This window comes from Manis pentadactyla, chromosome 3 (assembly GCF_030020395.1).
Source record: "Manis pentadactyla isolate mManPen7 chromosome 3, mManPen7.hap1, whole genome shotgun sequence".
NCBI lineage: Eukaryota > Metazoa > Chordata > Mammalia > Pholidota > Manidae > Manis > Manis pentadactyla.
Genome location: NC_080021.1, coordinates 213,633,900 through 213,661,599, shown reverse-complemented (window position 1 = coordinate 213,661,599; position 27,700 = coordinate 213,633,900). Strand labels below are relative to the sequence as shown.

The following is a 27,700-nucleotide window of genomic DNA, read 5'->3' as shown; positions in this document are numbered from 1 at the left end:
ATTTCGTCATTTTTCAGAGTCTCACACTTGGAAGATGCCGTCCAGGGCTACATAGTCCACTGTTCTGATGACAGAATCCCCCGCACAGCACCCACCTACACGGGTGCACAGACCCTGCCACAGCAAGGAGCTCAGAGAGCAAAGGAGGCTGCTCAAGGTCACCCGGAGTTATTTCATGGCTGCAGCAGGTCTCCTTCCCTCCGTCCACAGCTTCCCACTCTCTCCTTAACATCTCGCCATTGCTGGAGGCCCCAGGATATTTCACACGATTCACCCATGTATACCGTGCACACAGCCAGGCCATCTCTCCAATCTAGGCTGTCTCCTCCAGATTGCCTATTGTCTACAGCTGTGCCCTATTTATGTTGGGTATGATATTTTAATCAAAAGAAGCCAAACTTCTTTTCTATGTGCAGTCATCTAAGGGGTGACTTAGTTAAGCCAATACAGGATGAGCTGGTACCCACAGCCCAGAGATTCCTAAAGACCCTTATGACTGAGATCTCTGGTATGTAAAGCTTGGTCACCAGGAAGGGATGACTCAATGCATAAGGAGCCTTCTTAAAAGGAAGGACTAGAAACCTGAACTCCTGGTTTCCCAGACTTGATGCTAAGGACTCAGTAGGGGCATCCTGCATGTCTCAGGCCAAGACCCAGTGCCGGGAAAGAGCAGTAAGTCTCCTTGGATAAAATGGCTTCGAGGAAAGGAGTCTAGGCTGAGAAGCCAGGCTTGAAAAGAGGATTTGAGGGAGGGTCACTCAGAGAGGGCTGGCTATGGCACAGTATGCAGGGAGCACCCCACCCCACCCCACCCAAGTTTAGTTTCTAGGACCCAGTGCCTCGGGATTTGAGGTCAATGGCTGTGCCCAGGAGGATAAATGGAGAGGGACCCTCGGTCTCAAGCACCCTTGGTCAGGTGTGGTGTTGAGATCCTGATGGTCTGTCCAAGGACCTGGACCAGCAGACCTGCATGTCCATAGACTGCGGCAGGCCAGTGTCCAACTGCCCCGGCATGCAGTGGCTCAGTGACTGTCCAGCGGCAGCGGAAGCAGGCTTTTTGTACTGAAGGAACCCCTTTGGGTTCCATTACTGCAAATACAGTGCAGTTCCCAGGACCCAAGTCTGCAAATCCCAGACTGAGTCAGGCCACGTCTGGTGCTGAGAGACTAAGTTGCCTTGAGAAGTTCCTGCCCAATTCCTCGATCTCAGCCTCTAGAGTAAAACAGGTTGCAGCTGTGTGACAGCCCTGCTGAGCAGTGACAGCTCACTTTAGGGAGGAGAGGGAGGAGAGGTCCAAGAACAAGCTCGAAGGAAGGCCGCCGTGCTGAAGACGCCGGAGAACAAACAGCAAGCTTTTATCCCACTGAGAACTTCAGGGCACATCAGGGCACATCAGAGCGGGGATGATACCCAGATGCTACGGCTGCTTAACTGGCTTGCTAATTTGAGGCTATTATTCATTACATTGACAAACGGACAGGAAATAATGCCATCTCCCATTTGCTGTTTGTGAAGCAGATATATTGATTAAAGATAATAAAAAATAAAATTAAGATGCAACACACCTGATCTTTACCGAGCCCACTGACAACAGTGGAGGCAATACCACTGTCCCTATTTCAGGTTCACAGTCACAGGGAGTAAGTGACTTGTCTGAGTACCCTTGGGGAACTCAATTCAACAGAGAGAGATGTATATTATGGCAACATGGTAAGTAAGTAAAGAAACAAAGAAAGTAATAAACTACAGGCAAGGGACGCATCAAGGAAAGCTATGTAAAAAGGGGGCATTTGAAATGAACATTTAAGGATGAGAAATTCACTAAATAAACAATGTATACCTGGATAAGAATCAGATACTCTAGTTACAAACTGCCTCATTATAAAGTTGAGTGGGTCCCTGGAGGTCATCTCTTTATTAATGCAACCTGGAACCCCACTAAGTTCTTTGGCAATCATCCATATTCATCCAACAGTAAAAAAAATCCTTGTTCTCACTCACACTGACGTTGAGCCATTGCTGGTATCCAACACTTATATCACTGGTTCTTTGGGCTTTGCTAGGAGATGGACCATGGTCCCTGCTATGTTCAGCCTCTCTGCTTAGCCTCTCAGGTACCTCTATCGGCCTGTCGCTGTGACCAGAGCAATACGAGGTTAAAGCCTTGGGGGATTTCCCTGAAAATCACCTTGCAGACTGACCGCAAACCAACATTTGGAGTTCTTGAACAGCGTGGGACAGCCAAGGGGTCCACACCTGCATGCTTCCTAAATTTAAGACCAGCTCCTCCAGGAAACACCGCCCTTGCCTCTTTATTCATGCTCCCTGCCAACCTCCCTCCCATACACACCCACCCACAACCTCACACACACACACACACACACACACACATATTCAGAAGGGCTGGATGTGGTTAACTTCACTCATCTGCTCTATTCTGTGCCCACAAATGAGATTCAGGATGGCATCAAACTTCTCAGGAGTAACGCACAGGATGCTGGAAGGCATTAGGAAACTCAGACCATCTATTTTCCATGCATGTATTTGAAAAATACTTGAGAACCTCCTCTAGCAAAATGAAAGAATAAACCAAGTGCAGAAAGATATGGGATACAGGAAACAGTGGATCCGATCCTGGAGTAGTAAAGGAGGTTCTGGGATGACAGATGCACAGCAGCCCTAAGGACAACTGGCGCACATCAGATCAGCCTGGGAAGAGACGTCTCCAGAGAAGGACAGGCCCAGTGAAAAACCTAACAGGATGGTATGTTGTTTGTTAGAGGAAATAGATATATTTATTAAATATAATAAAAAACAAAATTAAGATAAATAATTTTAAGATTTTTATGTAAAATATTTTAAAATCTGGTAAAATATTATATATTATATATATATATATATATATAATATACAATATCTGGTAGATAGATGGCAGCTAGAATAATAATTTTTTTAAAAAAGGGAATTTCAGGGTAAAAAAAAAGTATTCCAGAACAGACATGTTACTTATAGATTACAACTTGACTATACAGAGAACCTAATACACATTCCTAATAATTAAAACACCAAATACTCATTTAACAAAAGTGATTTAACTACAGGAACACGAGTGTTTTTGAAGAATAAGGGAAGGTGGTTCAAGAAAACTAAACCCAACATCTTCATACAAGGAAGTCACCAAATACTGTCTAAAGTGAACAGATCAAGAAATTGCAGCAAAAGAACATTGGTGGAAATGCAGAAACTACCAGGAGAAACCACTAAATAACCGTAAGAGTTGCCTCTGGGGAATGAACGGGGTACGAGAGAGAGAGCAATGAGTGTTCGTCGGTTCACTAAGCCTTTCAGTACTCAGGATTTTTTTTTTTTTCAGTTTTTTTTAATGAAAAAAATTTTATTATCCTGCTTTGGTTTCCTTACTGAAAAGAGGAAAAATAAGCACTGTGAGTTTATTGCTCTGCTGTAAGTTGGAGTTTCAGCCCACAGTAAGGAGAGTTAAAGAGAGTTCCAAAGGTTCATTTAAAATAAAAGTCACCAGACAAAACAGGTTACAGAGAGCCTCCTCCCATGGCTGCGTTTGGGCACACTTAACATTTTGGAGCAGCTGTCCTCAAACACTTCTGTCCAGATCCCACTCCTCTTCTGGAGTTTCTAAGCTCTTTATGCCCCATATCAGCTTCGGCTCTCCACCCACTTGCTCTGATTATCCATTTGTGACATATTTACTTGCCACTTAAGGTGAGGTAGCAGTAAAGGAGGCAAAGTCCTACCGCTTATTAGAAACATGAGAAGAGAAACATACCTTGGACTTGCTTTTGTATTCTCGTTGCCAAATAGGAAAACTGATCATCTTGTATGGCAAAATGGTAACGAACCTCTAATAAAAGATCCCAACTCCTCTAACACAAGAGACAAAAACTTGCAAGCCACATTAGGCCAGTTCAATTAAAAAACTGGTAATTTTTTGGTACTCTCTGGCTGTACTTCAGACAGAAAAGACAAACCCAAATGGAGGAACATAATTTAAGTGTGGCAGAAAGTTGGGAATCGTAAGGCCTGAAATACAAAAATAAATGCATTACTGAGCATATTCCCCTGGCCTTGACACATGCAGGCAAAGAGGTCACACATTACTGTGAGGCAGAGAGTCAAAGTTGATGCAGGGTTTCAAGAAAATTTTACCACAGGAATGTGATGACTCATTTATCAAGTATGAAACTTCAAGATAAGAAGGATCAAATTATATAATGTATATGATTCAATTAAAAAATCTTAGTCCTCTTGTATTATATTACCTAGGTTATAATAGTAAAAAATCAAATTACATTCATATGAAGCTTTTATAAAAAGAAATCAAATATATTTTTATGAAATTTTATAGTACAATTCTTTTCTAATGGGTCTTTTCTTAGGACACAGTATTTATAATTCCATTTACATCTGTATTTAAAAAAAAAAAGGTGGTTAATACAAATCTAAACTTTCATTTGCAAAACTCCCTTCAGTTTCCAGGCCAGTAACACATGGTGATGCAGACTTGTCCTCCAGACATGGACTGCTACCAAAGATCCCCAGTTTATGGAGCATGCAGGCCTCTACTCATTAGGAACGCTTTTTGGTTTGGCTCACGTTTCAAGAAATTCTGGAGCATGTCCATGCCGTCCAGAGATCCCCCAGGTTTCAGGATTAGGTTTCTGTATTTCATTCCAACCTCTGGATTCATTATCCCTTCTTTTTTAAAACAGCTGTAAAACATGTCCGTAGAAAATACTTCACTCCAAAGATATCCATAATACTGGCCATCATATCCCCCTGCCAAATGTCCAAAGGTAGCTGGCATATTTGTGCCTGGAGTGGTTACAACACCTAAAATTTCTGTGCAATATTTGGCATATTCACTTGCAGCATCTAGCGATGTGTTGGTGTGGAGAGACTGATCAACTTTGCTCAAAACAATCTGGCGTAAAGTCAGAAGACCTGTGTTGACCAGTCTAGAAGCAACAAGTTTTTCAAGCAGATCATCCATAATAGGGTTTCCATCTTTATAATGTTTTGACAGTATTCGAAGGGAATCAATGTCCCACACCCAATTTTCAAGCATTTGTGATGGCACCTCTACAAAGTCAGTTTCCACATTTGCTCCACTAAACCGTGCAAAATCAGTCTGTGCACAAATCTGATGCATGACATGACCAAATTCATGGAAGTAGGTCCTCACCTCATCGTGCCTCAGGAGAGAGGGGCGACCTGCCAGTGGCTGGGTAAAGTTCACCACAAGGGCGGCCACCGACATCATGCGGCTCCCATCAGGGAGGAGGCAGCCGGGCTGGAGACCAAAGCAGGCTGCGTGGTTGTATTTTCCTTCCCTTGGATAGAGGTCCAAGTAGAACTGGCCCAATACTTCTCCTGTCGATTTATCCTTCACAGTGTACAGTGTAACACTCTTACTCCACACATGAGGGTCTGCCACTTGCTCAAATGAAAGTCCCAGCAACTCCTGGAAGATGCTCAGCAAGCCTTCTGTGACCACTTCGATGGGGAAGTACTCCTTGAGGATCTCTTGGTCTACAGAGTACTTGAGTTCTTCCATCTGAGTCATGTAATAATGTAGATCCCAGGCATTGATTTTCCCATCATAGTCAAAACCTCTCTCTTCACATTCCTTTTTCTTCAAATTCAGAATAAACTCTCGTTCTGCCTCACCCAGGGGTTTTAGTTTCTGGCTTAAATCATCTAGAAAGGCTGCCACACGGCTGGTACTCTTTGCAGTGTTCACTTCAAGGACAAAGTCGGCATGTGAGCTGTAGCCCAGCAGTTTGGCTACCCGGGCCCACAGGGGGGCTAGCTGCTGCAGAATTACAGTGTTTTTCTCTTTGCACCTTGTATTAAAAACCATTTCCATCTTCTTTCTGGTTTCAGGGATGCAGCATTTCTTCATGACAGGAAAATAGTGTGGATATTTTAAAGTAATTTTATACTTGTCATTACCTGTCTTTTCTAAACTGTCAATGAAATCACTAGGAAGAGCACCAAGTTCAGCCTTGGAAAATACAAGGAAGGTATCATCCTCACCGAGGCTTTTGTTAAAATCAATACTTAGCTCACTCATTCTCTTCTTCATTGCTTTAATTTCATTTTGTACTTGTTCTGGAAGATGGAGCCCATTCCTTTTTCCCATTTTAACGGATTTTTCCAAATATCGTTTGGCTTCAGGTTTTATCTTCTCTAGATCACAGGTTTCCTGTAAATGAACAATTCTCAGAAATACATCATCTCTCATGCTCATCTCAATATCAAAACGAGGAAGTCTTTTGTCGGCTTCTGTACTTGCTGCCCGTACATCCCTGTCAGAGGAGACATGCTGGGGGAAGTCTAGCATGGTTCGTTCCACTGCGGAGGCCACGCACAGCCGAGAGGCGGCGGGCAATCACGGGAGCGCCGAGAGGCGGCGGCGGCGGGCGTCGTCCTCCGGCGCGGGCGGGGGGGGGGGGCCGGCGGGAGGCGGGAGGCGGCCCGCTGAGAGCCCGGCCCAGTACTCAGGATTTTTTAAATTAATGGGTATGTGTTATGCTGAAAAATATCTTTTAAGTTTTAAGTTTTTAAACATAGGGTTTGTTTATTCAAAAAATAACAGCATTACTTACACGTTTTAAGCTATTACAAGTAGAGCCATAAACTGACAGCCTCATATGAAGGACCTTTAGATTTTAGAGTTTATGAGAAGCCTCAGGAAGGAACCATCAGAAATACGTACAAGAAAATACATTATTTGCTACCTGAGTCAAATGGATACTAAAAGCATTCATGTTCAGGAAAAGAGGTATGGAAATAGATTAGGGAAAAGTTCAGTAAATGCAACAGGCAACTTCCCTTATAGGAAAGTTGAGAAGTGTTGAGGCACCCTGAGATTCTTCCATTTTTATTATGATTGTGATTAATCACATGATCACATCCGTGCCCCACTCAGCAAACAATGAATCCCATGAGGGCAGTGGCCATGCTGGTTGTATCATTCACTCTATTGTTCCCTGTATCTGGTATGGTTCCTGGCACAGAAAATACTACTTAAATATTTCTTGAATGAAAGAAGGTGAAAACTAATAATGATAACTTCAAAATCCAATTGCTTGGAAAATTTGGATAATTCCTGGGTAAAAGAAGAAATAAAAGCCAAGATTATGGACTATTTATAAACCACAAATAATGAGAAACTATATGTTAAACTATGTGATGAAGCCAAAACTGTACTGAGAGGAAAATGCATGATTTTAGGAATATAAGAGGGAAAAAGTAGAAGAAATCCATTAATAGATAAAAGTAGAAACTGATGTTTAAAAACAAAACTAAGCTAGAGGAGAACCAAGATGGTGGCATGAGTAGAGCAGCGGAAATCTCCCCCCAAAACCACATATATTTTTGAAAATACAACAAATACACCTCTCCCTAAAAGAGAGACCAGGAGACACAGGACAACAGCCAGACCACATCCACACCTGCGAGAACCCAGCGCCTGGCAAAGGGGTTAAGATACAAGCCCCGGCCCAGTGGGACCCAAGCGCCCCTCACCCCAGCTCCCAGCAGGAGGAGAGGAGTCAGAGCAGGGAGGGAGAGGGAGCCCAGGACTGCTGAACACCCAGCCCCAGCCATCCGGGCCAGAGCACAGACACACAGTGCATGCGTGGGGTGCTGGAAATTAGGGAAACAGGACAGTAAGACCTGTGAGTGGGTCCCCGCAGCCGGCGCACCCGGGACAAAGAAAAGCAAGTACTTTTTGAAATTCTTAAAGGGACAGGGACCCCACAGCTGGACGGAAGTGCCCCGGGACACTTAACCTAGCAGCTGGGAATCCCAGGGAACTCTGGGTGACCGAACCCCTGCAGCGCAGCTTGGAGGCCCCTCACGGCGATAAACAGCCTCCCACCTGTCCCCCCTCCGACACGGCTCCGCCATATTGGAGCAGCAGCCTGAGCCAGGCCACGCCCACAGCAACTGCAGAGCTAAACTCCATAGCAGCGGGGCAAGATCAGAAGCCCCACCTGCACACAGCATCCAGCACAAGCCGCTAGAGGCCGCTGTTCTCCCAGGAGAGGAAGGCCACAAACTGGCAAGAAGGGACTTTCTCTTACCCAGCACACGCGCCAGCTCCCCACAAATATATCTATCACCATGAAAAGGCAGAAGAAATTGATACAGACCAAGATCACAGAGGCAAACCCTGAGAAGGAGATAGACCTAACCAGTCTTCCTGAAAAATAATTAATAATAAAGCTCATAAACATGCTGATGGAGCTGCAGAGAAATATGCAAGAGCTAAGGGATGAAGTCCGGAGGGAGATTACAGAAATGAAACAAACTCTGGAAGGATTTGTAAACAGAATGGATAAGATGCAAGAGGCCATTGATGGACTAGAAACCAGAGAACAGGAATGCATAGAAGGTGACGCAGAGAGAGATAAAAGGATCTCCAGGAATGAAACAATATTAAGAGAACTGTGTGACCAATCCAAAAGGAACAATATCCGCATTATAGGGGTACCAGAGGAAGAAGAGAGAGAAAAAGGGATAGAAAGTGTCTTTGAAGAAATAATTGCTGAAAACTTCCCCAAACTGGGGGAGGAAATAATCGATCAGACCACGGAAGTGTACAGAACTCCCAACAGAAAGGACCCAAGGAGGACAACACCAAGACACATAATAATTAAAATGGCAAAGATCAAGGACAAGGAAAGAGTGTTAAAGGCAGCTAGAGAGAAAAAGGTCACCTATAAAGGGAAACCCATCAGGCTAACGTCAGATTTCTCAACAGAAACCCTACAGGCCAGAAGAGAATGGCATGATATATTTAATGCAATGAAAGAGAAGGGCCTTGAACCAAGGATACTGTATCCAGCACGACTATCATTTAAATATGAAGGAGGGATTAAACAATTCCCAGACAAGCAAAAGTTGAGGGAATTTGCCTCTCACAAACCACCTCTACAGGGTATTTTAGAGGGATTGCTCTAGATGGGAGCACTCCTAAGGCTAAACAGATGTCACCAGAGAAAATAAAATCATAGCAAAGAAAGCAAACCAACCAAATACTAACTAAAGGCAAAAAATAAAATCAACTACCCACAAAAGCAGTTAAAGGAAGCACAAAAGAGCACAGAATAAAACAACCAACATATAAAGAATGGAGGAGGAGGAATAAGAAGGGAGAAAAATAAAGAATGACCAGACATTGTTTAAAATAGCTCAATAAGTGAGTTAAGTTAGACAGTAAGATACTAAAGAAGCTAACCTTGAACCTTTCGTAACCACGAATCTAAAGCCTGCAATGGCAATAAGTACATATCTTTCAATAATCACCCTAAATGTAAATAGACTGAATGCACCAATCAAAAGACACAGAATAATAGAATGGATAAAAAAGCAAGACCCATCTCTATGCTGCTTACAAGAGACTCACCTCAAACCCAAAGACTATAGGAACAAAGAAAGACTGAAGTAACAAAACAGCAGCAGAATCATAGAACCTAAGAATGGACTAACAGTTACCAAAGGGAAAGGGACTGGGGAGAAAGGGAGGGAAGGGAGGGATAAGGGTGGGGAAAAAGAAAGGGGGCCTTACAATTAGCATGTATAATATAGGGGGGGCACGGGGAGGGCTGTGCAACACAGAGAAGACAAGTAGCGATTCTACAGCATCTTACTACGCTGATGGACAGTAACGTAATGGGGTTTGTGGGGGGATTTGGTGAAGGGGGGACCCTAGTAAACATAATATTCTTCATGTAATTGTAGATTAATGACAACAAAATAAATTAATTAATTAATTTAAAAACAAACAAACAAAAACAAAAACTAAACACCAGACTTACAGAAACGATAACTAAATCTAAGAACTAAGTCTTATAACACATCAGTAAAACAGGTGAAACCTCTACAAATAAAGCAAAAAGCAAAAATATACGACATTAGGATTGAGAAAAGGGGCTATAACCACATATGCAAAGTGAACTAAAATTATAAGGTAAAAATCCAGTCCCCACATACTGATTTTAAATAATCATGGCGCCAAGTGTCTGCTGCAAGGGATGAATGGGACTCATGAACCACAGTGTCAAAAGCCAGCAAGATCACAAATCTTGGACAAATATTTGAAGAGGTGGGTTGTTTTTGGAAATTCCCTTTATCATGCTCTGAGAGCCTGTGTGTGGCCCCTGCATTTGACTAATGATAGAAAACCCCCCTCTTCTGGTAAACAGTTAGATTTGGAAGTTGTCTCCATGGAGGAAGAAAAAAGTTTCTCCAAATTCTCTGTATGAGGACATTTGTATCTAGTTCCCTTGACTTGAGAGAATAACATTTCTTGATACCTGGAAATGCTTTTCAACAAAGAGCCTGTTGCTCCAAATATATTGAAACTGGCTCAAAATTCTGTTTTGATGCCAGTGTATAATGTTAGTATGGAAAGAATTTTTCATGCTGTGAATAATCTATGGACCGATGGGTTCAACAGACTGAGTATGTAATGAGTAAAGAATAAAACTAGGGCACTTAAGAAAAAGTAATTTTTACCTCTTTTGGTACAAATGATCAGTTTCTTAAAAATAAACTACAAAGTCACGTATCTAATGTAAAATATTAGATGCAATGGAGCCTGTCATTTGTAATGTAAGGGGAAATTATGACTTTGAAATTTAGTGGGTGTCCTGGCCAGCTGTCCATATTTGTCTTTGACTAACACCATTTTAAAATATGTACAGATAGAAGTTAACTTGCAGTCTATAGAAAGGCAAATTATGTCTCATGGAATGTCACTGATTCCCACCCTGGGAATAATTTTGTATCCATTTAAAAAATGATTTCAGTGTTCCTTACCTGACTATGAAAGTGTACTATTCTGGGTTCTCTTTTGACACAGTCATGATCTCTTACTTGTTCTCTCACTGATTAATGGGTCAAATAAGATCTCTTGACAAGTATTCATTTTATACTTGCATGAACTATGATTTTACCTTTTAAAAAACTGTCCTTTACCAGTTTACACATACACACACACGAGTTTATATATTTATATATATATACACACACACATACATTCACATGCATACATACCTATGCCATGTATGATCTTGTAGGACAAATTTTACCATGTGCTTCTGGTAATTTTGCTTAAAAAAATCCACTCATGGCAACCCCAGGAGACATTCTCACTTAGCCCCAAGAGTAGAGCCAGGAAGTTGAGATTTGTCCCCAAATGGAAGTTGCCAGGGGTGCATCCTGGGTCCAGAGTTGGTCTGGGTGGGTGAGGAGTCACACCCCAAATGTGCATCCCCATTTGTCCAACCTGGTTGAGGGCTGACGAGGCGGGAAAGGGTCAGAAACACTATGAGAGGGCCCTAAGGAGAGAACCGCTTCACCGTGGGAAGGAGGACCTTCAGGAAGAGAGAGTCCTGGAAAAGAGTCTCAAAAGATGTCAGGTAGGAGAGATGGAGCTGGAGAGACCCCAGAAGCCACAGAATGTCTGAACAGTGGCCAGGAGGCAGGAACACAGGGATGCTAAAGGGAGTAGCAGTTTGGCAGAAATGTAGGCAAGTGTTGCTTTGGACAAAACTGGAAAGATAGGAGAGAGACGGAAACTCACCATTTGGCAAAGTATGTTTTTGACTTGCTCGTTTGGATACTGTGGGTATGTGATGAACATTTTGACTATTTATTCTATTTTTCCTGTACTTCAATTCAACTTGCAAACAGGGTGCCAATCACCAGCAACCAAGTGTGAACAGCGAATACTAATCGATGGGGAAAGAACGAGCTGACCGTGGCCGCGTTTGAACAGGAAATTCCTTCAACTCTTGTGTCTCTTCTGCACATGACCTGGGGAGCTGACTTGCTGTGTCGCTGGTGATAGCAGATGCTGCACTGCCTACAGCTGAAAGGTTTATGGTTTGTTTTTTAGGGTCAGGAAATACGTGTGAAGTAGGTATGAAACCTTTTGGTATTTGCTGTTGTTGCTAAAGTGCCCCTACTATGTCCTCTGTACCCTGCAAAATGCTCATGGCCCCCAGTTTTCATCAAGCACCACATTCCCAAATGCAAGTTTCCCTCAAAAACACCCATCAAGACACACCAACCCACTCTCTCATCCAAGCTCGGCCTCTTCCCTTTCTCTAAGGGATCAAGGTTGGAAATCTAAATGACAGTTAAAAATAGGCTGACAAAGTTGGATATTTCTCTACATTTCTGAAACAATTTTGGGGTGTTTTTTGTACTAGAAAATGGAGAAAGTATTTTCACAAAAGTAAATATACAGTGATTTGAAATACAATAAATGAAGGCAGTGCATGGCCTTCCAATAAAAAATATGTTTTGGAAATTTTTTTAATTGAAATTGGGGAAAAAAATGGGCTGATGAATATTCATTATTAAAAAACCAGAGGTGGTGAATGAATGTTCAAGTGACAGGTTAAAAAGAATGGCATCAAAATGGCTATATAAGAGCACTGGGTTTTGGAGGAGTGGCGGGCACAGAGGCCCCAGCCAGGCAGGGGTGGGGGAGTATGGAGAACTGTCTGAGCTGGGAAGTGAAACCCCTGGAGCTGTGTCTCAGGGAGGCCACTGCAGTAGGGCTCTGAGGAAGGGCGAGGGATAGTAAGGGGCCAGGGGACCGGCGAGAAGGCAGTGATGACACCAGGTCATGAATAAAAAGGCCTGGCGCACCTGAGAACAGTCAGGAAGGGTGGAGAACGCCAGTGACAATGACGAGAGTGACAGCGGCACCAGTACTTACGGAGCACTCACTCTGCACCAGACATAGTGCTAAACAGTGCTTCACGGATTTACTCAGTCGATCCTTAATCCTTGCACGGAGGCAGATGCAAAGCTGGCCAGGTGTCTGATTCAAGGGTCCACACCCTTAATGTCTGTGGGACACTGCCCTGGGTCCCCACACCAATTCGGGGCACGTGTACTCAGACCCTGCAGCCACCTGAGGTACAGGCTGGGGTGACGGTCTTTCACAGCTGACTTTTTTCACTCACGCTCCCTTGCGACTCCCCCAGTTGGACAGAGGTGACGACTGGCTGTGATGGCAGTGATCTGATGGCTCTCTGATCTCTATGGGTCGCTGCATTCCAGTCCCCGCCCCCAGTGCATGCGGCCTGCAGCCTGGACTTTGCTCCCATGCAGGGAACCCTACACGGCGGTTTCTCTTAACTCTGCTCATTGTGCTGACTCGGAGAGCATTCTTTATTTCTAGCACATGATGACTTCCTTTTCTTGGCTTCCAGTTCAGCTTTGCTGCTCGGTTTTTAATTTGGTTGTATTTTATCCAGCATTTATTTGTGTTTGTTTGGAGCAGGCAATTGGGAGGGAGGAGCTTATTCCAAACCGCAATCTGCTCTGAACACCTCCTGGCACTCACTGTCACTTCCTGGAAACCAAAGTTTGATTGCAGACGTGCCAAGTGTGAGCTGCCAAAGGAACATGTGGGCTGAGGCCTCTGAGGAGCAGACATGGGAACGTGGGTCTAGGGCTCCAGAGAGAGGCTGGGCATGTGCTGAGCGGGCAGCCACCGCTGGGCACAGAGGTCATGGCTGAAGCTCTCCCAGCCGTGAGACCCCAAGGGATGGGAAATGGCCTGGGGTGGGGAAGCTGAGGCCAGGGCCTCATGGCAGGAAGAGACCTAAGCCAAGGGAAAAGAGTTTTCAAGAAGGGGGTGCTGAACAGTGTCCAATGTTGTGGTAATGTCAAGGAAGAGGAGGTGAAAATGCCCGCAGAGTACATGACTGGAGACTTCTGGGAAGCAGGGCAGGCAGGGCTACAGAGGGATGCCTGGGCAATGAGAAACTGGAGGTGGCAAATGCTGTCTCCCCCTTCTTCCATCTCCTCACGCCCTCCCCCATCTCACCTCCCACCTGAGCCCAGGCTCAGGGACGCCTGAAACAGGCAGCCCATGCCTATCACCACCTTCTCCACAGCATCCGAGGGGGCCCACAGCACTGGGGGGCACTGCATCAGACACAGGGGAGCAGAGGCACTCCTCTAGGAAAGGCCCTAAAACCTAAAATCTGAACTACGTAAGTGCCACACAGCTGCCTTCTCAGGATATCTGCACAGTGGCCTTTATCCCAACTGCAGATTCTGATGACCCTGTGTCCCCCACGTGTCTGGGAGGGAGAGCCCGGCTTCCAGGAGGTCCCCCTTCCAAGTCCTCCTGACCCATCGACTGTGATGTTCTCCCTGCCAAGAACTTCAGTTTTCACTTTGCTGCTGCAGATGAGTCAGACTCTCTGGATCAATTCATAGGAAAGGGCTGATCATGACAGAAAGTGTAGAGAGCAAGAGAATGTGCGTGTGCACGTGTGTGTGTATGTGTGTGTGGGGGGGGGGGTAGCACATGACTGTGATTACTGTAATGAGTGACTCACCATGCTCCAGGAATTCCACACCACCCAGTCACTCATGAATAAGTCAGCCTCCTCCTGGGACCACTCTGATTAGAGAACAGGTTTCACCATCTTCCCCAATACTCAGGCCCCAAACCTAGAAATCATCACGTATTCCTTTCGTTTCCTCACCTCCAACATCTCATCCATCACAAATCCTGTCAACTCTACCTCCAGAAGGCCTCCCCCATCAGTCTACGTCTCTCCAGGGCCACTTCCACCTGTCTGACCCTACCCTGCATCACCTCACTCCTGGAATCTACCCTTACCTCCTAACTAGGCTGTGTTTCCACTCATGGTACCCCTGAACCCCCACATGCAATTTGTTTTCCTCACAATAAGAACTGTGGAAAAAAGCAACCGTAAAGCAGACCATGTCCATCTCCCGCCCAGAACCCTTCCCTGCACTCAGGGCAGAGCCTCACACCTCCCTGGGACCAGAGGGCCGTCGGGACCCGCCAGCGCCTTGTATGGACCTCCTGTCCCACCGTGCTCCTGCCATGCTGGCCTTTGGGGTTCTTGGTGACACCAGCTCCTTCCCACCGTGGGCCTCTGCACTGGCTGTGCCCTCACCTGGCATGGTTGGCTCCCTGCGCCCTCAGGTCTCAACTTAAAGCTGTCTTCTCAGAGGGGCCCTCCCTGAAGGGCCCCGCCACAGCACACACCCAGTCGTTCTCGTGTCACCCTCTGTCCCTTCTGCATCACTGTTACTCCCATCCAACAACCTGTGTTCCGTACCTCATGCATTCAGCAAACATTGATCGATTGCTTCTTGTGCCAACCAGACGAGGCATGTGTTTATTCCCCCACAGTAACATGTCTGTCTCCTCTGAATGACTTAACAGCCTGTGAAGAGAGGGTCACATAACCTCCGGGCCTGGCATGGAGGAAGCATTCAATAAATATTTGATTTGCAGGATGAATACGAGCCACACAGTAATATGTACTCAGGGAATCGGAATTGGCCAATACAGCTTCTTGCTTAGGTCTCATGGCTTTTGGGCGGCCAACACTCCAAAGTGACCCCAGCGCTGGGACCAGTCAGACCCTGTCTATGCTTCTCTAGATCAGCACAAGGTGCCCCCTCGCCTGGTGCATCTAGCCAGCATTTACTAAGGCCTCCTATGCGCAGGCCTAAGCTCCGTGCCAAGCTCTGTCCTGCCCCAGCCCACTCAGCTGTGGCACTCAGTAGCTAGCCACACACAGGTCAAAAGGCTGCCCTACCCACAGCTAATGACCAACTGGCCCCGGCTGGAGGTCACCCACGGTACAACCAAGTGACAAGTCTCCCCCAGTGCCCGTAATTCCCTTCTGTCCCGGTTTCCCAGATATCCAGGGTTTCAACGCCACCACAAGGAGAGCGCTCGGAGCCGGCACACCCTGTGCCCAAGGCCTGTGCGCTCCAGCCCGACTTCCCAGCCCCTGTGGGCGCCCATTCCTGCCTGCCCTGTGCCCAGCCTGGTCCCAACATCAGCTCCAGCACTGGCGAGCCGTCCCGGACACTGGCCAAACACGTGGGCCGTGGGGTCCGGCAACGCAAGGCCGCCTCACATTCGCCCGACACCCACCAGCTCTGTGACCTTGGACAGATCGCTGCCCCTCTTGGAACCTGTTTCCTTCTCAGAAAAACGGAGACCATAAAAACAACGACCTCTTGGGCTGCTAGGGCGGTGCCTCCGGTGGTCGTCTTCCTGCCCCTCCTGCCCTGTGGGCCCATGAGGTCTCACCAGAGCCAGAGCAAGGGGCAAGGTGGGAGAGGGGGAACAGCTCCTTTCTGGCAACGTTTCTATGGCTAATTTCATTACCAGAAATTACAGCAAAAGAAGGATATGAATCAGCACAACAAACAGGTACAATTCAAGCACCAAGTGTATACTCCGCTGGGCCCCAGAGAGAGAGAAAAATCATACCGCCTCATGGAGGAAGGTAGCCAGAGTGGGAGAAAGACCTAAAACAAAACTGCGGAGCCGATGAGCTGCACGCTGCGTAATGACAACTGCAGAGAGTGCTGGGAATACAGTGGAGTTGTCGATCCCACTGTGTGGGGTGATTTGAAGGAAGGGGAAAGATGAGTTTGGCCCCCTCCACTGCCCCCAAAGCTCTGCGCCAACCACAGTCCCTGGACTAGCAGGACAGGTGGGTGAGAGGTGGCTTGCAAGACTCCCTACTGTTGTTACCAACTACATAGCTTACAGGGGCCACTGGGAGTCACAGTATCACTGACAGTAAGGTCTGTGCACCATGAGATCCGTAATTCATTCCTCCAGGTCTGCACATAGTTCCCAGCAGATCAAGAAACAATAACAGCATCTGAAGGATGGAAAATTCATTTAAAACAGAATCTCCAAGCAACTTTTGAAAAAGCCTCATGGCTCAGACAGGCTGGGAATCACAGCGCTGGCAGCAACTGCAAAGACCAGTGGCTTCCAAACTTGCTTCTGAGCTCCAAAGCCATTGCTCAACTGACATTCACCCATCCACAAGCCCAGTACATAAAACTGATGCAGAAGGGGCTGCTCGGCTGGAAACAGTGCCCAAGCTGTCTGCTGGCACCCTATCTCCTCTCCTCCAGCCCCTGACGGCCCCCAAGGCAGCTCCAAGGAACCCCTGGGGCTCCACGAAGCACTGATGGAAAAACCGCAAGTCTGGGCCAACCTCTCTGAGTAGGTCCGGGAACACAAGCCCCACAGAAGTCACGCTCTGAATGGCTCCGGAACACAAACCCAGTTTTCTGACTCCACACTAACACTTCTCGCTCTACTTTGCTAAGGCTAGATCTGTGGAAAATTGCAATTTAAAGAAACAAGGCTCATTTCTGAGCACCTACAACTGAATCCCTAAGTATTTTAAAGGTCCCTAAACTAGCCAAGTATGAAACAGAGCCCAGCCCCACAGACTGGCAGAAAGAAGTTCGGAAATGAATTGCAGAAGCACAGCTGACAATTCCATATAGTTTCCTTCAGTTCCGTGGGACATAAACAGGTCTTGAAAGGCATGGGCTGTGTGGCTGTGAGAGACCCTGGACCAGGCAGGCCAGGAGGTGAATGCTAATGAGCAATGGAAATAGCAATTACTTCCCCCATGTCAGGCACTGTGCCAAGCCGGGGAGGATAAAGAGGTCTGAGATATTTTTAAAGTATTTTTACAGCAGAAAAACTTTCCTACAGACTCAATTATATAACTATCAGACTCCACCTCTGAGCTGAAATTATCCAGGGCCTACAGGAAAAATAAATAAATTTTCCCTACATGAGGGTCACAGGTTTCTCCAGAGAAACTCAGCTATATGGCCAGCAACTCAGGGCAGCTGTGAACCATCAGCCCAGAGACCTGCCCCAGGGAGGGCTGGAGGCTGCAAAAGAGTACCAGCAACACCGTGTCACTGCCCAGCCAACGCACGATGCTGTGGGGTCCAAGAAGGTGCACTCACAGGGCTTCCAGTTACATCAATGTCCTCACAATGTCCTTGTCCCCAAATGGGACTGAGGCCACTGAAGGAACAAGGATGCTTGGGGAAAGTTGGGGTTCCTCTGGCCAGGATCCTCACCTGCCCCTAGACTACTTGATGATGTAACTGGCCTGCTGCTAGGCTACTGCTTCCACACCTGTAGGCAATAAGCTATTATTGACTGAGTCACTATATAAAGAGCTCTGCCCAGGGCTCTGGGTGGAGGCAGAGACAAGGAGGATTACAGACCTGCGGACTGTTGGAGGCTGACATAATTCTAGTGCTCGACGTATCGCTGGGAGAACAGCCGGGTAATAAACCCCTTCACCCCAAATATGTTCCATTGTCATTCCTTGGTCTCACTGAATCCATAGCTGAAACCCACTGGCAAGACAGATGCCCAGGGAGCATTTCATTAACCCACAGTAATCCCCTGTCATTGGCAAAGGGCAGACAGGGAAAGTCTTCTGGGGCTTAAGGAATGAACCACTTCACCAATGAAATGACAGCCAAAATCAGAGGAACAGACTTAGGGAGATTAACTTACAGCCCAGGTTTTTGTCAGCCTGAAGATGGGTGCACTTTGTAATGCTGACACCACAGACATGAGAGAATGAAGGTTGTTGAGTTCTAGGAGTTTCTGAAAAAAAGATATGGAATAGATTATTTTGCTGCTATAAACAACAGAACAAAAAACATGTTCAAGTGTTACCAAATGTCATATTTATGAAATTCAATTACACTTAAAAATATGTAGAAAATACAATTCTAGAAAGTTCATATAAACCATATGCTCTTTTCCTCTCGAACTGTCAAAAGGTGAGTCTGCATCTAAAACATGTGCAAAATTTCATAAGCTGACTTGCCTGGTTGCTCGACAGAAACATGGCTCAGGATAAGGTTTGATAACATCCTTTATGTTCTTTTTTTAGACAAATCGGAACTGTCCCAGCAGGCTTCTGTAAACTGAAACCTCAGCTGTGCAAACAGTATCAACATGGGTCTTCTGCGATTACCTTTAACACCCGGAATGAGAGAGGCTGAGGAGAGATGTTATCAATCTGCATGATCCCTCTCAGCTGGGAAGACAGAACTCTGGCTCTCAATCACCTGACCATGCTCCTTGGAACCAGACCCCAAATTAGTGAGAACATTTGGATTCAGTTCAGTCTCAGACAAGGCCCTTACCTTGGAGGACAACAGAAGGGAGACACAGTCAAGAGTAAGTGCAGAAAGTCAGAATGGCTGTTGTTGGCTTTCTACTAAAGGAAGCCTGCTAACAGGGCTAGGGTCCATTTCTCATTCATGGGAGTCATGAAGTATGGGTTAGTGAGCAGGCTCTGGAACCAAGAGACCTGGTTCCAACCCCAGCTCACACTGCTTGTCTGTCCTCCGGCAAGTCATCTCGCCTGCTGAGACTTGGTGTCCTCATTTCTCAATCGAGGCAGGTAACCCAGGCACCTGTGTGGCATAGGTCAGTGTGCATAAACTGCCTCGACCAGTGCTGGGCACCGGGGTGGGGGCTCGGTGAGGTACAGGCTGCTCATTCGTTGTTGGGAGGACTTGGTCCCCCCGCCCTCATCACCTTCCTGAGTACTTCCGAGTTCAGACGCCTCTCCCTCTGGCATGTCTTTCCGGACCATGTCCGCCAGTCCACAAAGACGGGGCCCCCGCCTGTGTGTTCCCACAGTGGTCTGAGTAACTCCTTAGCACACTGGGCTGTGCGGGCTTTTCCATGCCTCTCCTCGCCCTGCACTGTATTTCCTGGGAGTGAAAATGAAGCTGTACCTGCCATCATATCCCTAGGGCAGCACACAGCAGGCCCAGGATGGGCCTTATGCCTGGGCCTGTGGCTCTGCTCCTACTCAGAGATTCTCCCTTACCAAACAAGCTAACACTCCATTTCATACATCTTGTAACATTCTCTAATTGTTTCCTGTGGGCAATAACAGATTCTCCGAGAGAACTGATTTCGTCCTCTGTATCTGAGTTGCTATGCTCGTGATAGACTTCCTTTCATAGCTGAAGGTCCTCTGAGGGATTAGTTCACCCCTTTCATTTTATAGGAGGGAAACCAAGGCCCGGAGACAGGAGGGGGCTTGCACAAGAACACACCAGGGCACAGTGCCAGCATGATGATCCACCACGGGAAGAAGGCAGAGGTTTAGGAGGCATCGTATTGGATTCCTGGGGTGGGGACGGTAAACTCATTTCCAAAGTGAAAGCACCAGGTGGGCTGGAACGTCATCCCACTTCCTTTCATGGCCCAGCATGACCTCACTGACAGCAACATCATTAAGCCTAGCATGGTTCTAAGTACTTCAGAGTTACAGGACATAAAAGTGCCCATTGCCCCGGACCCACTCATCACTGGGTGCACTCCACCGTCCCCTGAGGGTCAGCGGAGCAGCTCCCTGGAAGGCAGAGACATGTGCCCCAGCAGACTCACTGTGGGGCCCTGGCATGGACACCCTTCTGCCTCTGGAAATGGGATGATAATGTGAGCATTTCAGTACTTCACGAAATGCTGAAATGAAGTTCCAGCCCACTGGTGCCTGGCTCATGCAGGCCTGGTACAGGTCGGTGGGCCTAGGACCTGGGTGGGAAGACAGGGCAGGCACGTGCAGCAAGCAGTGACCTGGACAGAACGGTGCTCTGGTCCTGCCATCAGCAGCAGGGTATGCGGAGGGGCCGGCAGGCTGTGTGAGGGTAGGGAGGAGTCCAGCAGGCCCGTGGGGTCACCGCCTGGGCTGGTGGGGGTGGGGGGTGGGGGAGGTAGGGCAGACACGAGCCTGGTACCCAACAACTGGCAGAGACAGAAGTTCTCAGGCCAGTGGGCAGGCGGTGGGAGGACGGGCCAGCAGGGTGGCCAGGTCCAGGCCTTTCCCTCCAGATGGGGAGGGGTGAGATCTGCTAACTAGGGGCAATGCTGTGCAGGATGCGATGGTATCACAAAAGCCATCAACCCCCAGCACTGGCCAAATCTGGAGGAGAATGAATGGATCCTGGCGGAGTCCCTGGGGCCTCATGGAGTCTGTAAAGGGCCAGCGAAGAGAATGCTTAGCTGCCAAAACCATGGGGCAGCAGGGCATGCTGCCCATGTGTGCACAGGGGCTGGGAGCCGAGGGGGCAGCCAGGCCGGTTGAACAGCTGCCTCTGGGGAAGTTGGGGCACACTGCCTGTTTGAGCCCTGAGTAAACTGTCAGCAGGCCATGAGCAATACAGCTCCCAAAGCACTGAGGAAGCACATTTTTGAGAAAAAAAAAAAAAAAAAAGAAAGGAAGAGAAAAAATATAATAAAACAGCTTACCTTGGCTATTTTCACAAAATGGCTCAGGATTTCTGCCCTTATTTTTAAAGTCTGTGCTGTCAGAATTTCTCGTACAACCCAAAAGCTGACCTGTAGAATCGAACACACACACACACACACACACACACACACACACACACACACACACACACCAGAAAAGTTGTTAAATTGCAGAGCACCCGTGCCCCCCTTGCCCACCACTGTTAGGGGATTTCCAAGAGGTTGGGAAATCGGGGGAGCACAGCCGAGGGCTGCACGAGGTTGGGGGCTCCTTCATGACGCCCGCCCTGCAAATGGGTCCTTTCCTCAGCACCTCCTCTCCAGCACACACAGGGCTGCTGTGAGAAATAACCACTTCCATTATTTCTAGGGGCTGCTGGGTGTCTCTCTGAAGGTGCTGCAGGGAGTTTTGAGGTGAAGCAGCCTAGATTCCTGCTCAGACGGATCCCAGCTGCGGGGAGCCTATGGATGGACAAATGGCCAAAGGGACATGCCTACTGGCAGCTCCGCCCATGCGACCCACATCCTCAGCCACACCTGCGATGAGAAGGCTCACCAATCACACAGTTGCAACAACCTTAATTTCCCAGGAGAGGTTCACTCAATAGTTTGAATGATACAAAAACATCTTTCACAGTTCCATAAGCAGTGAGGGTGAAGGGCATGTTTCTCAGGGGACAGCCTAGGCCAAGGTGATATATAGGCGCTTCTGTTTCAGAATATCACTCATGCTTGACCTCTCACATAAACCAATATCCCTAAGCCCCGGAGTCCCCTGTGGGAACAAGAAAGGCGTCTAGCAGTGTATAGTTGACTCACATGACACCTCAATGAAACACAGAAGGGACTTTATGCCAAGAAATGTTGGGAAGTGATTAGCTCCCTTGTTTATGTTTCTCAACTATAACAACAGTTCTATGTGAAACACAGATGCCAGGAGGGCAATGATAGCCCTGCAAAGAAGGGCGCCAACTGGGCAGAGGATGGGCGACATGTACAATTAAAGGGGCATCTAAAACCTCTACATTTTGAAAGAAAAAAAATAGTTAAGGCTATTCCAGGGTTAACAAAGCACATTTATTGCAGCCAAATATCTCTTTACAGAAACACTGTCACTCTTCAATGAGAAAACAAGGAACAAGTAACCAAGAATCAAAACTTTGTTTTTCATAATAAGCAGGACTATTATAGAAAAGTTTTCTCTAAGTAATTATCTGTGGTTGCCTCCAGGACATCCCTGGGTTTCCACAGAATAATTTTTTCCAAGGAATTCTAAATCAAGTTCAAACTTAAATGTTTACTAGCCAGTTATGGAAGATTTTCTGAACACCAAATGACATGCCCATAAACCTTATATTTTAACAAGCACATTCTTATGCCACATAACCTCAAGTGTGATAATTTACATGTGTAATTTAATAGATTTCTGCATGCCAAAAAATCACACATATTTAAGGCATAATTATGGAACATGGCAGAGTTGTCTTTGATCTGCAGCACGTGGTGTGCAAAGGCCATTCGGAGTCAGTTCAACAGACTCTCATGAAGCCCTTAACTGCACGCAGGCTGTAGGCACTCTGAGTCCTTGCCTGATAAGGACGTGACCAAAGGAGGTGGTGGCATCGCCCAGAAATCACCGTATTTAAAGGGCAAGCTAGTGATTGTGGCCATAGAAGTTCATACCAAGTGAACTAGAATGTGGGGAGGTAATGAAAGAGGAAGGCTTCTTGGAGGAGGCAAGCCTTCAAAGATGGACTTTAAACAGGTGATGACAGGACTGAGGTATGACTGAATACTCCAAGACCAGGGAGAGCTGAGGAGACCAACAGTGCTCTGGGGGACCAGGAGAGAGAGATTGAAGTAAAGGCCAGACTGGGGGAATCAGGAGCAAAAAGGTGACAAGAAGAACCTAAGATACTATTCCACATGGGGAGAGTTCTGGCGACTTTGAGCAGAGGACTGACAGTTTAGATCCTTTTGCAGGGACAGGATCACCGTCAGGAAGCTGATGCAATGGTCTAGGTGAGAGACAGGAGGCCTAAGCTGGGGCCATGCTGACGCAGTTGGGAAGAAGGGGCAGGTAAGAAAAATACTGCAAAGGTAGAATCAGCATAGTTTTAAACGTTTTTTATTCTCTTTTCTCACTACAAAATCGAAGAGAAGCTTAATACAGAAAACAAGGCAAACAGAGATAGCACAAAAAGCAGAAATCATTCGCAACCTCATTCTCACATAGAGACCACCACGATAAACACTGTGGTATGTGTCATATGTTTGTCTTTTTCTGTTAAATTGGTGTATATTAATCATATCATCAGAAGAATTTCTGTAAGTGAATAAATCTTCTTCTACAACATAACTTTTAGCAGCTACCAATATACCTTAGGGATATATCATGTTAAGTAACACCTTATTCTTGGATAATATATTTCTAATTATTTTATTGTAATAAACAATGCTGTGGGGAACATATTTATGCATATATACTTATACATTTTTAATGAAGATCTTCAGATAAATTCTTGTGAGGTGGAGTAAATAGAAGTATGTGTACTTTTTTTCAGAAGTGCATATATAAAAACTTGACTTCTAAAAGTTCTGTTTATCCATCAACAAGTTTGAGCAGCCCCGAGTTCCAATTGAACAGGCAAAGGCCAGTCATTACAATTCTCAGAAAACTTTACTAACCTGGACGAAATAATGTCTCACTATTTTCTATTTTGTACTTCTTTCATGACTACTTAACAATATTTTTTAACTTTTGGTCAGTTTTTTGTTACAAATATTTATAGACCATTTGTGCTATTTGCCTTGTGAATTACCCGTCCATGTCCTAAACCCATATTTCTATTGGGATATAAGGTCATCGTATTTTAAAGAAAATACATTAACCCTTTGTGAATCTTGATACTTTTATACACTGTTTGGGGGAGTATAATATATTTATAGGACCATTTTGAAGAACAACTTCAATATATCTTACAAGATGTCAAAGTTATTTTCTCCCTAGAATATTTATTTTATGAAAATTCAGAAATTTAGAGGGATGTTTGTACACAGATTCCCTGAAGCAGTGTTTAAAAAGCAGAAGAATAGAAAAAAACAAAATGCCCTATAGGAAATTGGTTACATAGTAATACTATCACCTCAAACTTTGGAAGGAAGTCACTATCAAAGGATTCTTCTGCATAGGAGGTTTGTCCATTCTCTCCCATTTATTTATTAAATTATTTATTTATATCAGAATGGACTCACATTTATTTTATACTTTGGGTTATAAACCAATACTATGTTATTTATTTTTTTGCTCAAATTGTGCCAACTTGGGGCATTGAGAGCTCTTTCAGTTAGCTTTGTCCTTTTGACATACCCTTTGCATTGTTTTGGTTTGTTTGAGCATTTCCTTACTTTCTGGCTCTACAAGATGCTACAGGCTCATCTTATACATGTCTTGTCCCAGTCCTAAACCAGCCACTTCCCCACGAATCCGTGCTTCCTTTTATGACATAATGATTTTAGAAACCAGGATCTGGGTGCTGGGTGTGCTTATTGCTACTTGGGTATCATTTCTAGGTCCTCTCATCCTCAAGAGCAAGGAAATTGTGTGCGTGTATGTGTTTGTACACCAACCTATGTATGTACACCTATCTATAAACACTTCTATATGTAACCATCTGTATCTACATGAAATTAAACATGAGTCAATACTGATGTCTCCCACTTCAATCCATCACAATAAGGAGGGATCATTCTAGCCTTCTCCCATTGCTTGTATGTAACTTTCCACTCCAAAAGTGAGAAACCTGGTTCCTACCACCTGCCATCCATTTCCTTAATTGTTCGATTCCAGTACAAGGTACCGTATAGCTCCAGAATTGTTACCTATGCCCCTTGGGAAACAACTTTATCAAACAGAGTCAGTGCTTACGTACAGTTCCTTTTGTCTTTAGTCTAACAGACTCCATTAATTTTCAGTTACTCAGGCCAGCACCTTTTTCCCTTGCCTCGTCAGTGAGGTTGTCCCACACATTTATGGTACAGTTAGACTCTTTTGTTATGCTCTGCATTCCATTCTGGGATCCCTTAATCTCCACGGTGAATATTTTCTTCGATTTGCATATACTAAGGTTTGCTCTTGCTGCCATGAAGTTCTATGGGTTTTTATAAGCTCATAGTGTCATGCATCCAACATTACAGTATCCTACAGAATAGTTTCACCACTCTGAAAACCCTCTGTGCCTCACCTACTCGACCTTCCCCTTCTCAAACCTCTGGCAACCACTAATTCGTTTACCATCTCTATAGTTTTACCTTTTCCAGACTGTCAAAAGGGGAGGGGGAGAGTAATTATACACATGTCGCCTTATCAAACTGATTCTTTCACTTGGCAATATGCATTTAAGATAATTCCATGTCATCTAGATGGCTTATTCTTTTTTTTGGATGAACACTCTTCCTAGATCTACCAGGTTTTCTATCCATTCACCTATTGAAGGACATCTTAACTACTTTCAGTATTTGACAATTATGAATAAAGCTGCTATGAACATCTGTGTGCTGTGTGTGTGTATGTATAGATGTAATATTTCAAATAAGCTGGATAAATATCTAGGAATGCAACTGCTGGATCATACAATTTTGCATTCCCATCAGCAATGAATGAGAGATTGCACTGCTACAGGTACTTGCCAGCAGTTGGTATTGTCAGTTTTTTTTCTTTTTAATTTAAGCCATTCTAACAAGTATGTAGTGTTTTGCATTTCACCAATGACAAATGTTGTTCAGTGTCTTTTCATATGTTTTTCTGCCATTTGCACATCCTCTTTGGTGAGGTGTCTGTTCAGATCTTTTGCTGATTTAAAAAATTTTTTTTTTATTGTTGAGCTTTAAGAGTATATTTTGCACACAAGTCTTTCATCAGATATGTTTTGCAAATATCCTTCCAAATCTGTGCTTTGTCTTTTATGTCTCTTAAGAGTGACTTTTGCAAAGTGGAAAATTTTAATTTTTATAAAATCCAACTTAGCAATTTTTTCTTTCATGGATTGTACTTTTGGTGTTATATCTAACAACTCATCACCAAAGCCCATGTAGATTTTCTTCTGTGTTTTCTCCTAAAACTTTTATAGTTTTGTCTTCTATATTTAGGCCTATGATCAATTTTGAGTTAATTTTTATGAAAGGTCTGAAGTCTGCATCTAGGTTCATTTTTTCACATACACACAAAAAAATGCTCCAATTGTCCCAGCACCATTTGTTGAAGAAATAATCCATTCTCCATTGAATGCCCTCATGCATTGTCAAAAATCAGCTGACTATATTTGTGTGGGTCCATTTCTGGGCTCTCTATTCTGTTCCATAGTGTTAGGTGTCCATTCTTTTGTCAATGCCATGCTATCTTGATGATGGCAGTTTTACAGTCAGTCTTGAAATAAGATACACTGAGTCCTCCAACTTTGTTCTTTTTCAGTATTGTATTGGTTATTCTAAGTCTTCAGCCTTTCCATATAAACTTTAGAATCAGTTTGTTGAGTTTTATAAAATAGCTTGCTCGGATTTTGATTGGGATTGCATTTCACCCCATAGATCAAGTTGGGAAGAGCTGACATCTTAATATTGAGTCTTCTAATCCATGAAGATGGAATATCTATTTATTTCAGTCTATTTAGATTTCTTTCATCAGTGTTTCATAGTTTTCCATATAAAGAAACTATATATATACAAAAATCTGTGTTTCATAGTTTTCCACATATAGAACCTGTATATATATATATATATATATATATTCTTTGTTAGATTTATGCCTAGGTATTTCTTTTGTGTTCATGTGCTATTGTAAATAGTGGCTTTTAAAAATTTCGAAGTCCAATTCTTCATTCTGGTATATAGGAAAACTTTTGCATATTGATCTTGTGTCCTACAACCTTGCTATACTTATTGGCTCCAGGAATTTCTCTTATTGAAATACAGTTGATATACAATATTATATTAGGTTCAGGAGTACAAGATAGTGATTTGACAGTAATATGCATTATGAAATGCTTACCACAATAAGTGTAGTTACTATCTATCACCAAACAAAATTCCAATTATAAAATAAATTAAATCACAGGGATGAAAAGTACAGTAAAAGGAATATAGTCAATAATATTGTAATGACTTTGTATGGTGACAGGAATTTTTTTTACAGATTTCTTTGAAATTTTCTATATAGGCAATCATGTCATCTATGAATAAAGACAGTTTTATTTCTTCCTTTTCAATCTACACATCTTTTTTCCTTGTCTTATTGCACTAGCCACGACCTCTAGTACAATGTTGACAGGGAGTGTTACAGAGCTTATCCTTGCCTTGTTCCCAGTCTTAGGGGACAAGCATCTAGTGTCTCACCATTAAGATGTTTGCTGTTGAATTTTTGTAGATGTCCTTTATCAAGTTGAAGAAATTTCCCTCTATTCCTAATTTGCTTGAGATTTTCTTTTTATCATGAATAGGTGTTGAATTTTT

The 27,700-nt window shown here is 44.8% G+C and overlaps 2 protein-coding genes across 17 annotated transcripts in view; both read right to left on the bottom strand.

Annotated features, from left to right (window-relative positions):
• Positions 1 to 27,700, bottom strand: part of RALGPS1 (Ral GEF with PH domain and SH3 binding motif 1) — a 286,396-nt gene that overhangs the window by 143,499 nt on the left and 115,197 nt on the right. For all 16 annotated transcript variants that reach the window (XM_057499045.1, XM_057499050.1, XM_057499046.1 and 13 more), the window contains 2 exons: positions 21,194 to 21,283; positions 18,431 to 18,523 (listed from right to left, as the gene is read on the bottom strand). In XM_057499045.1, the coding sequence (XP_057355028.1) occupies positions 18,431 to 18,523; positions 21,194 to 21,283 (183 nt within the window). The remainder of the gene's footprint in view (positions 1 to 18,430; positions 18,524 to 21,193; positions 21,284 to 27,700) is intronic.
• LOC130682780 (neurolysin, mitochondrial-like) lies at positions 3,407 to 6,427 on the bottom strand (the record flags this gene model as incomplete). The annotated part of the gene is made up of 1 exon (XM_057497586.1): positions 3,407 to 6,427. A coding segment is annotated over one exon (1,851 nt), but the record flags the coding sequence as incomplete, so codon positions are not given.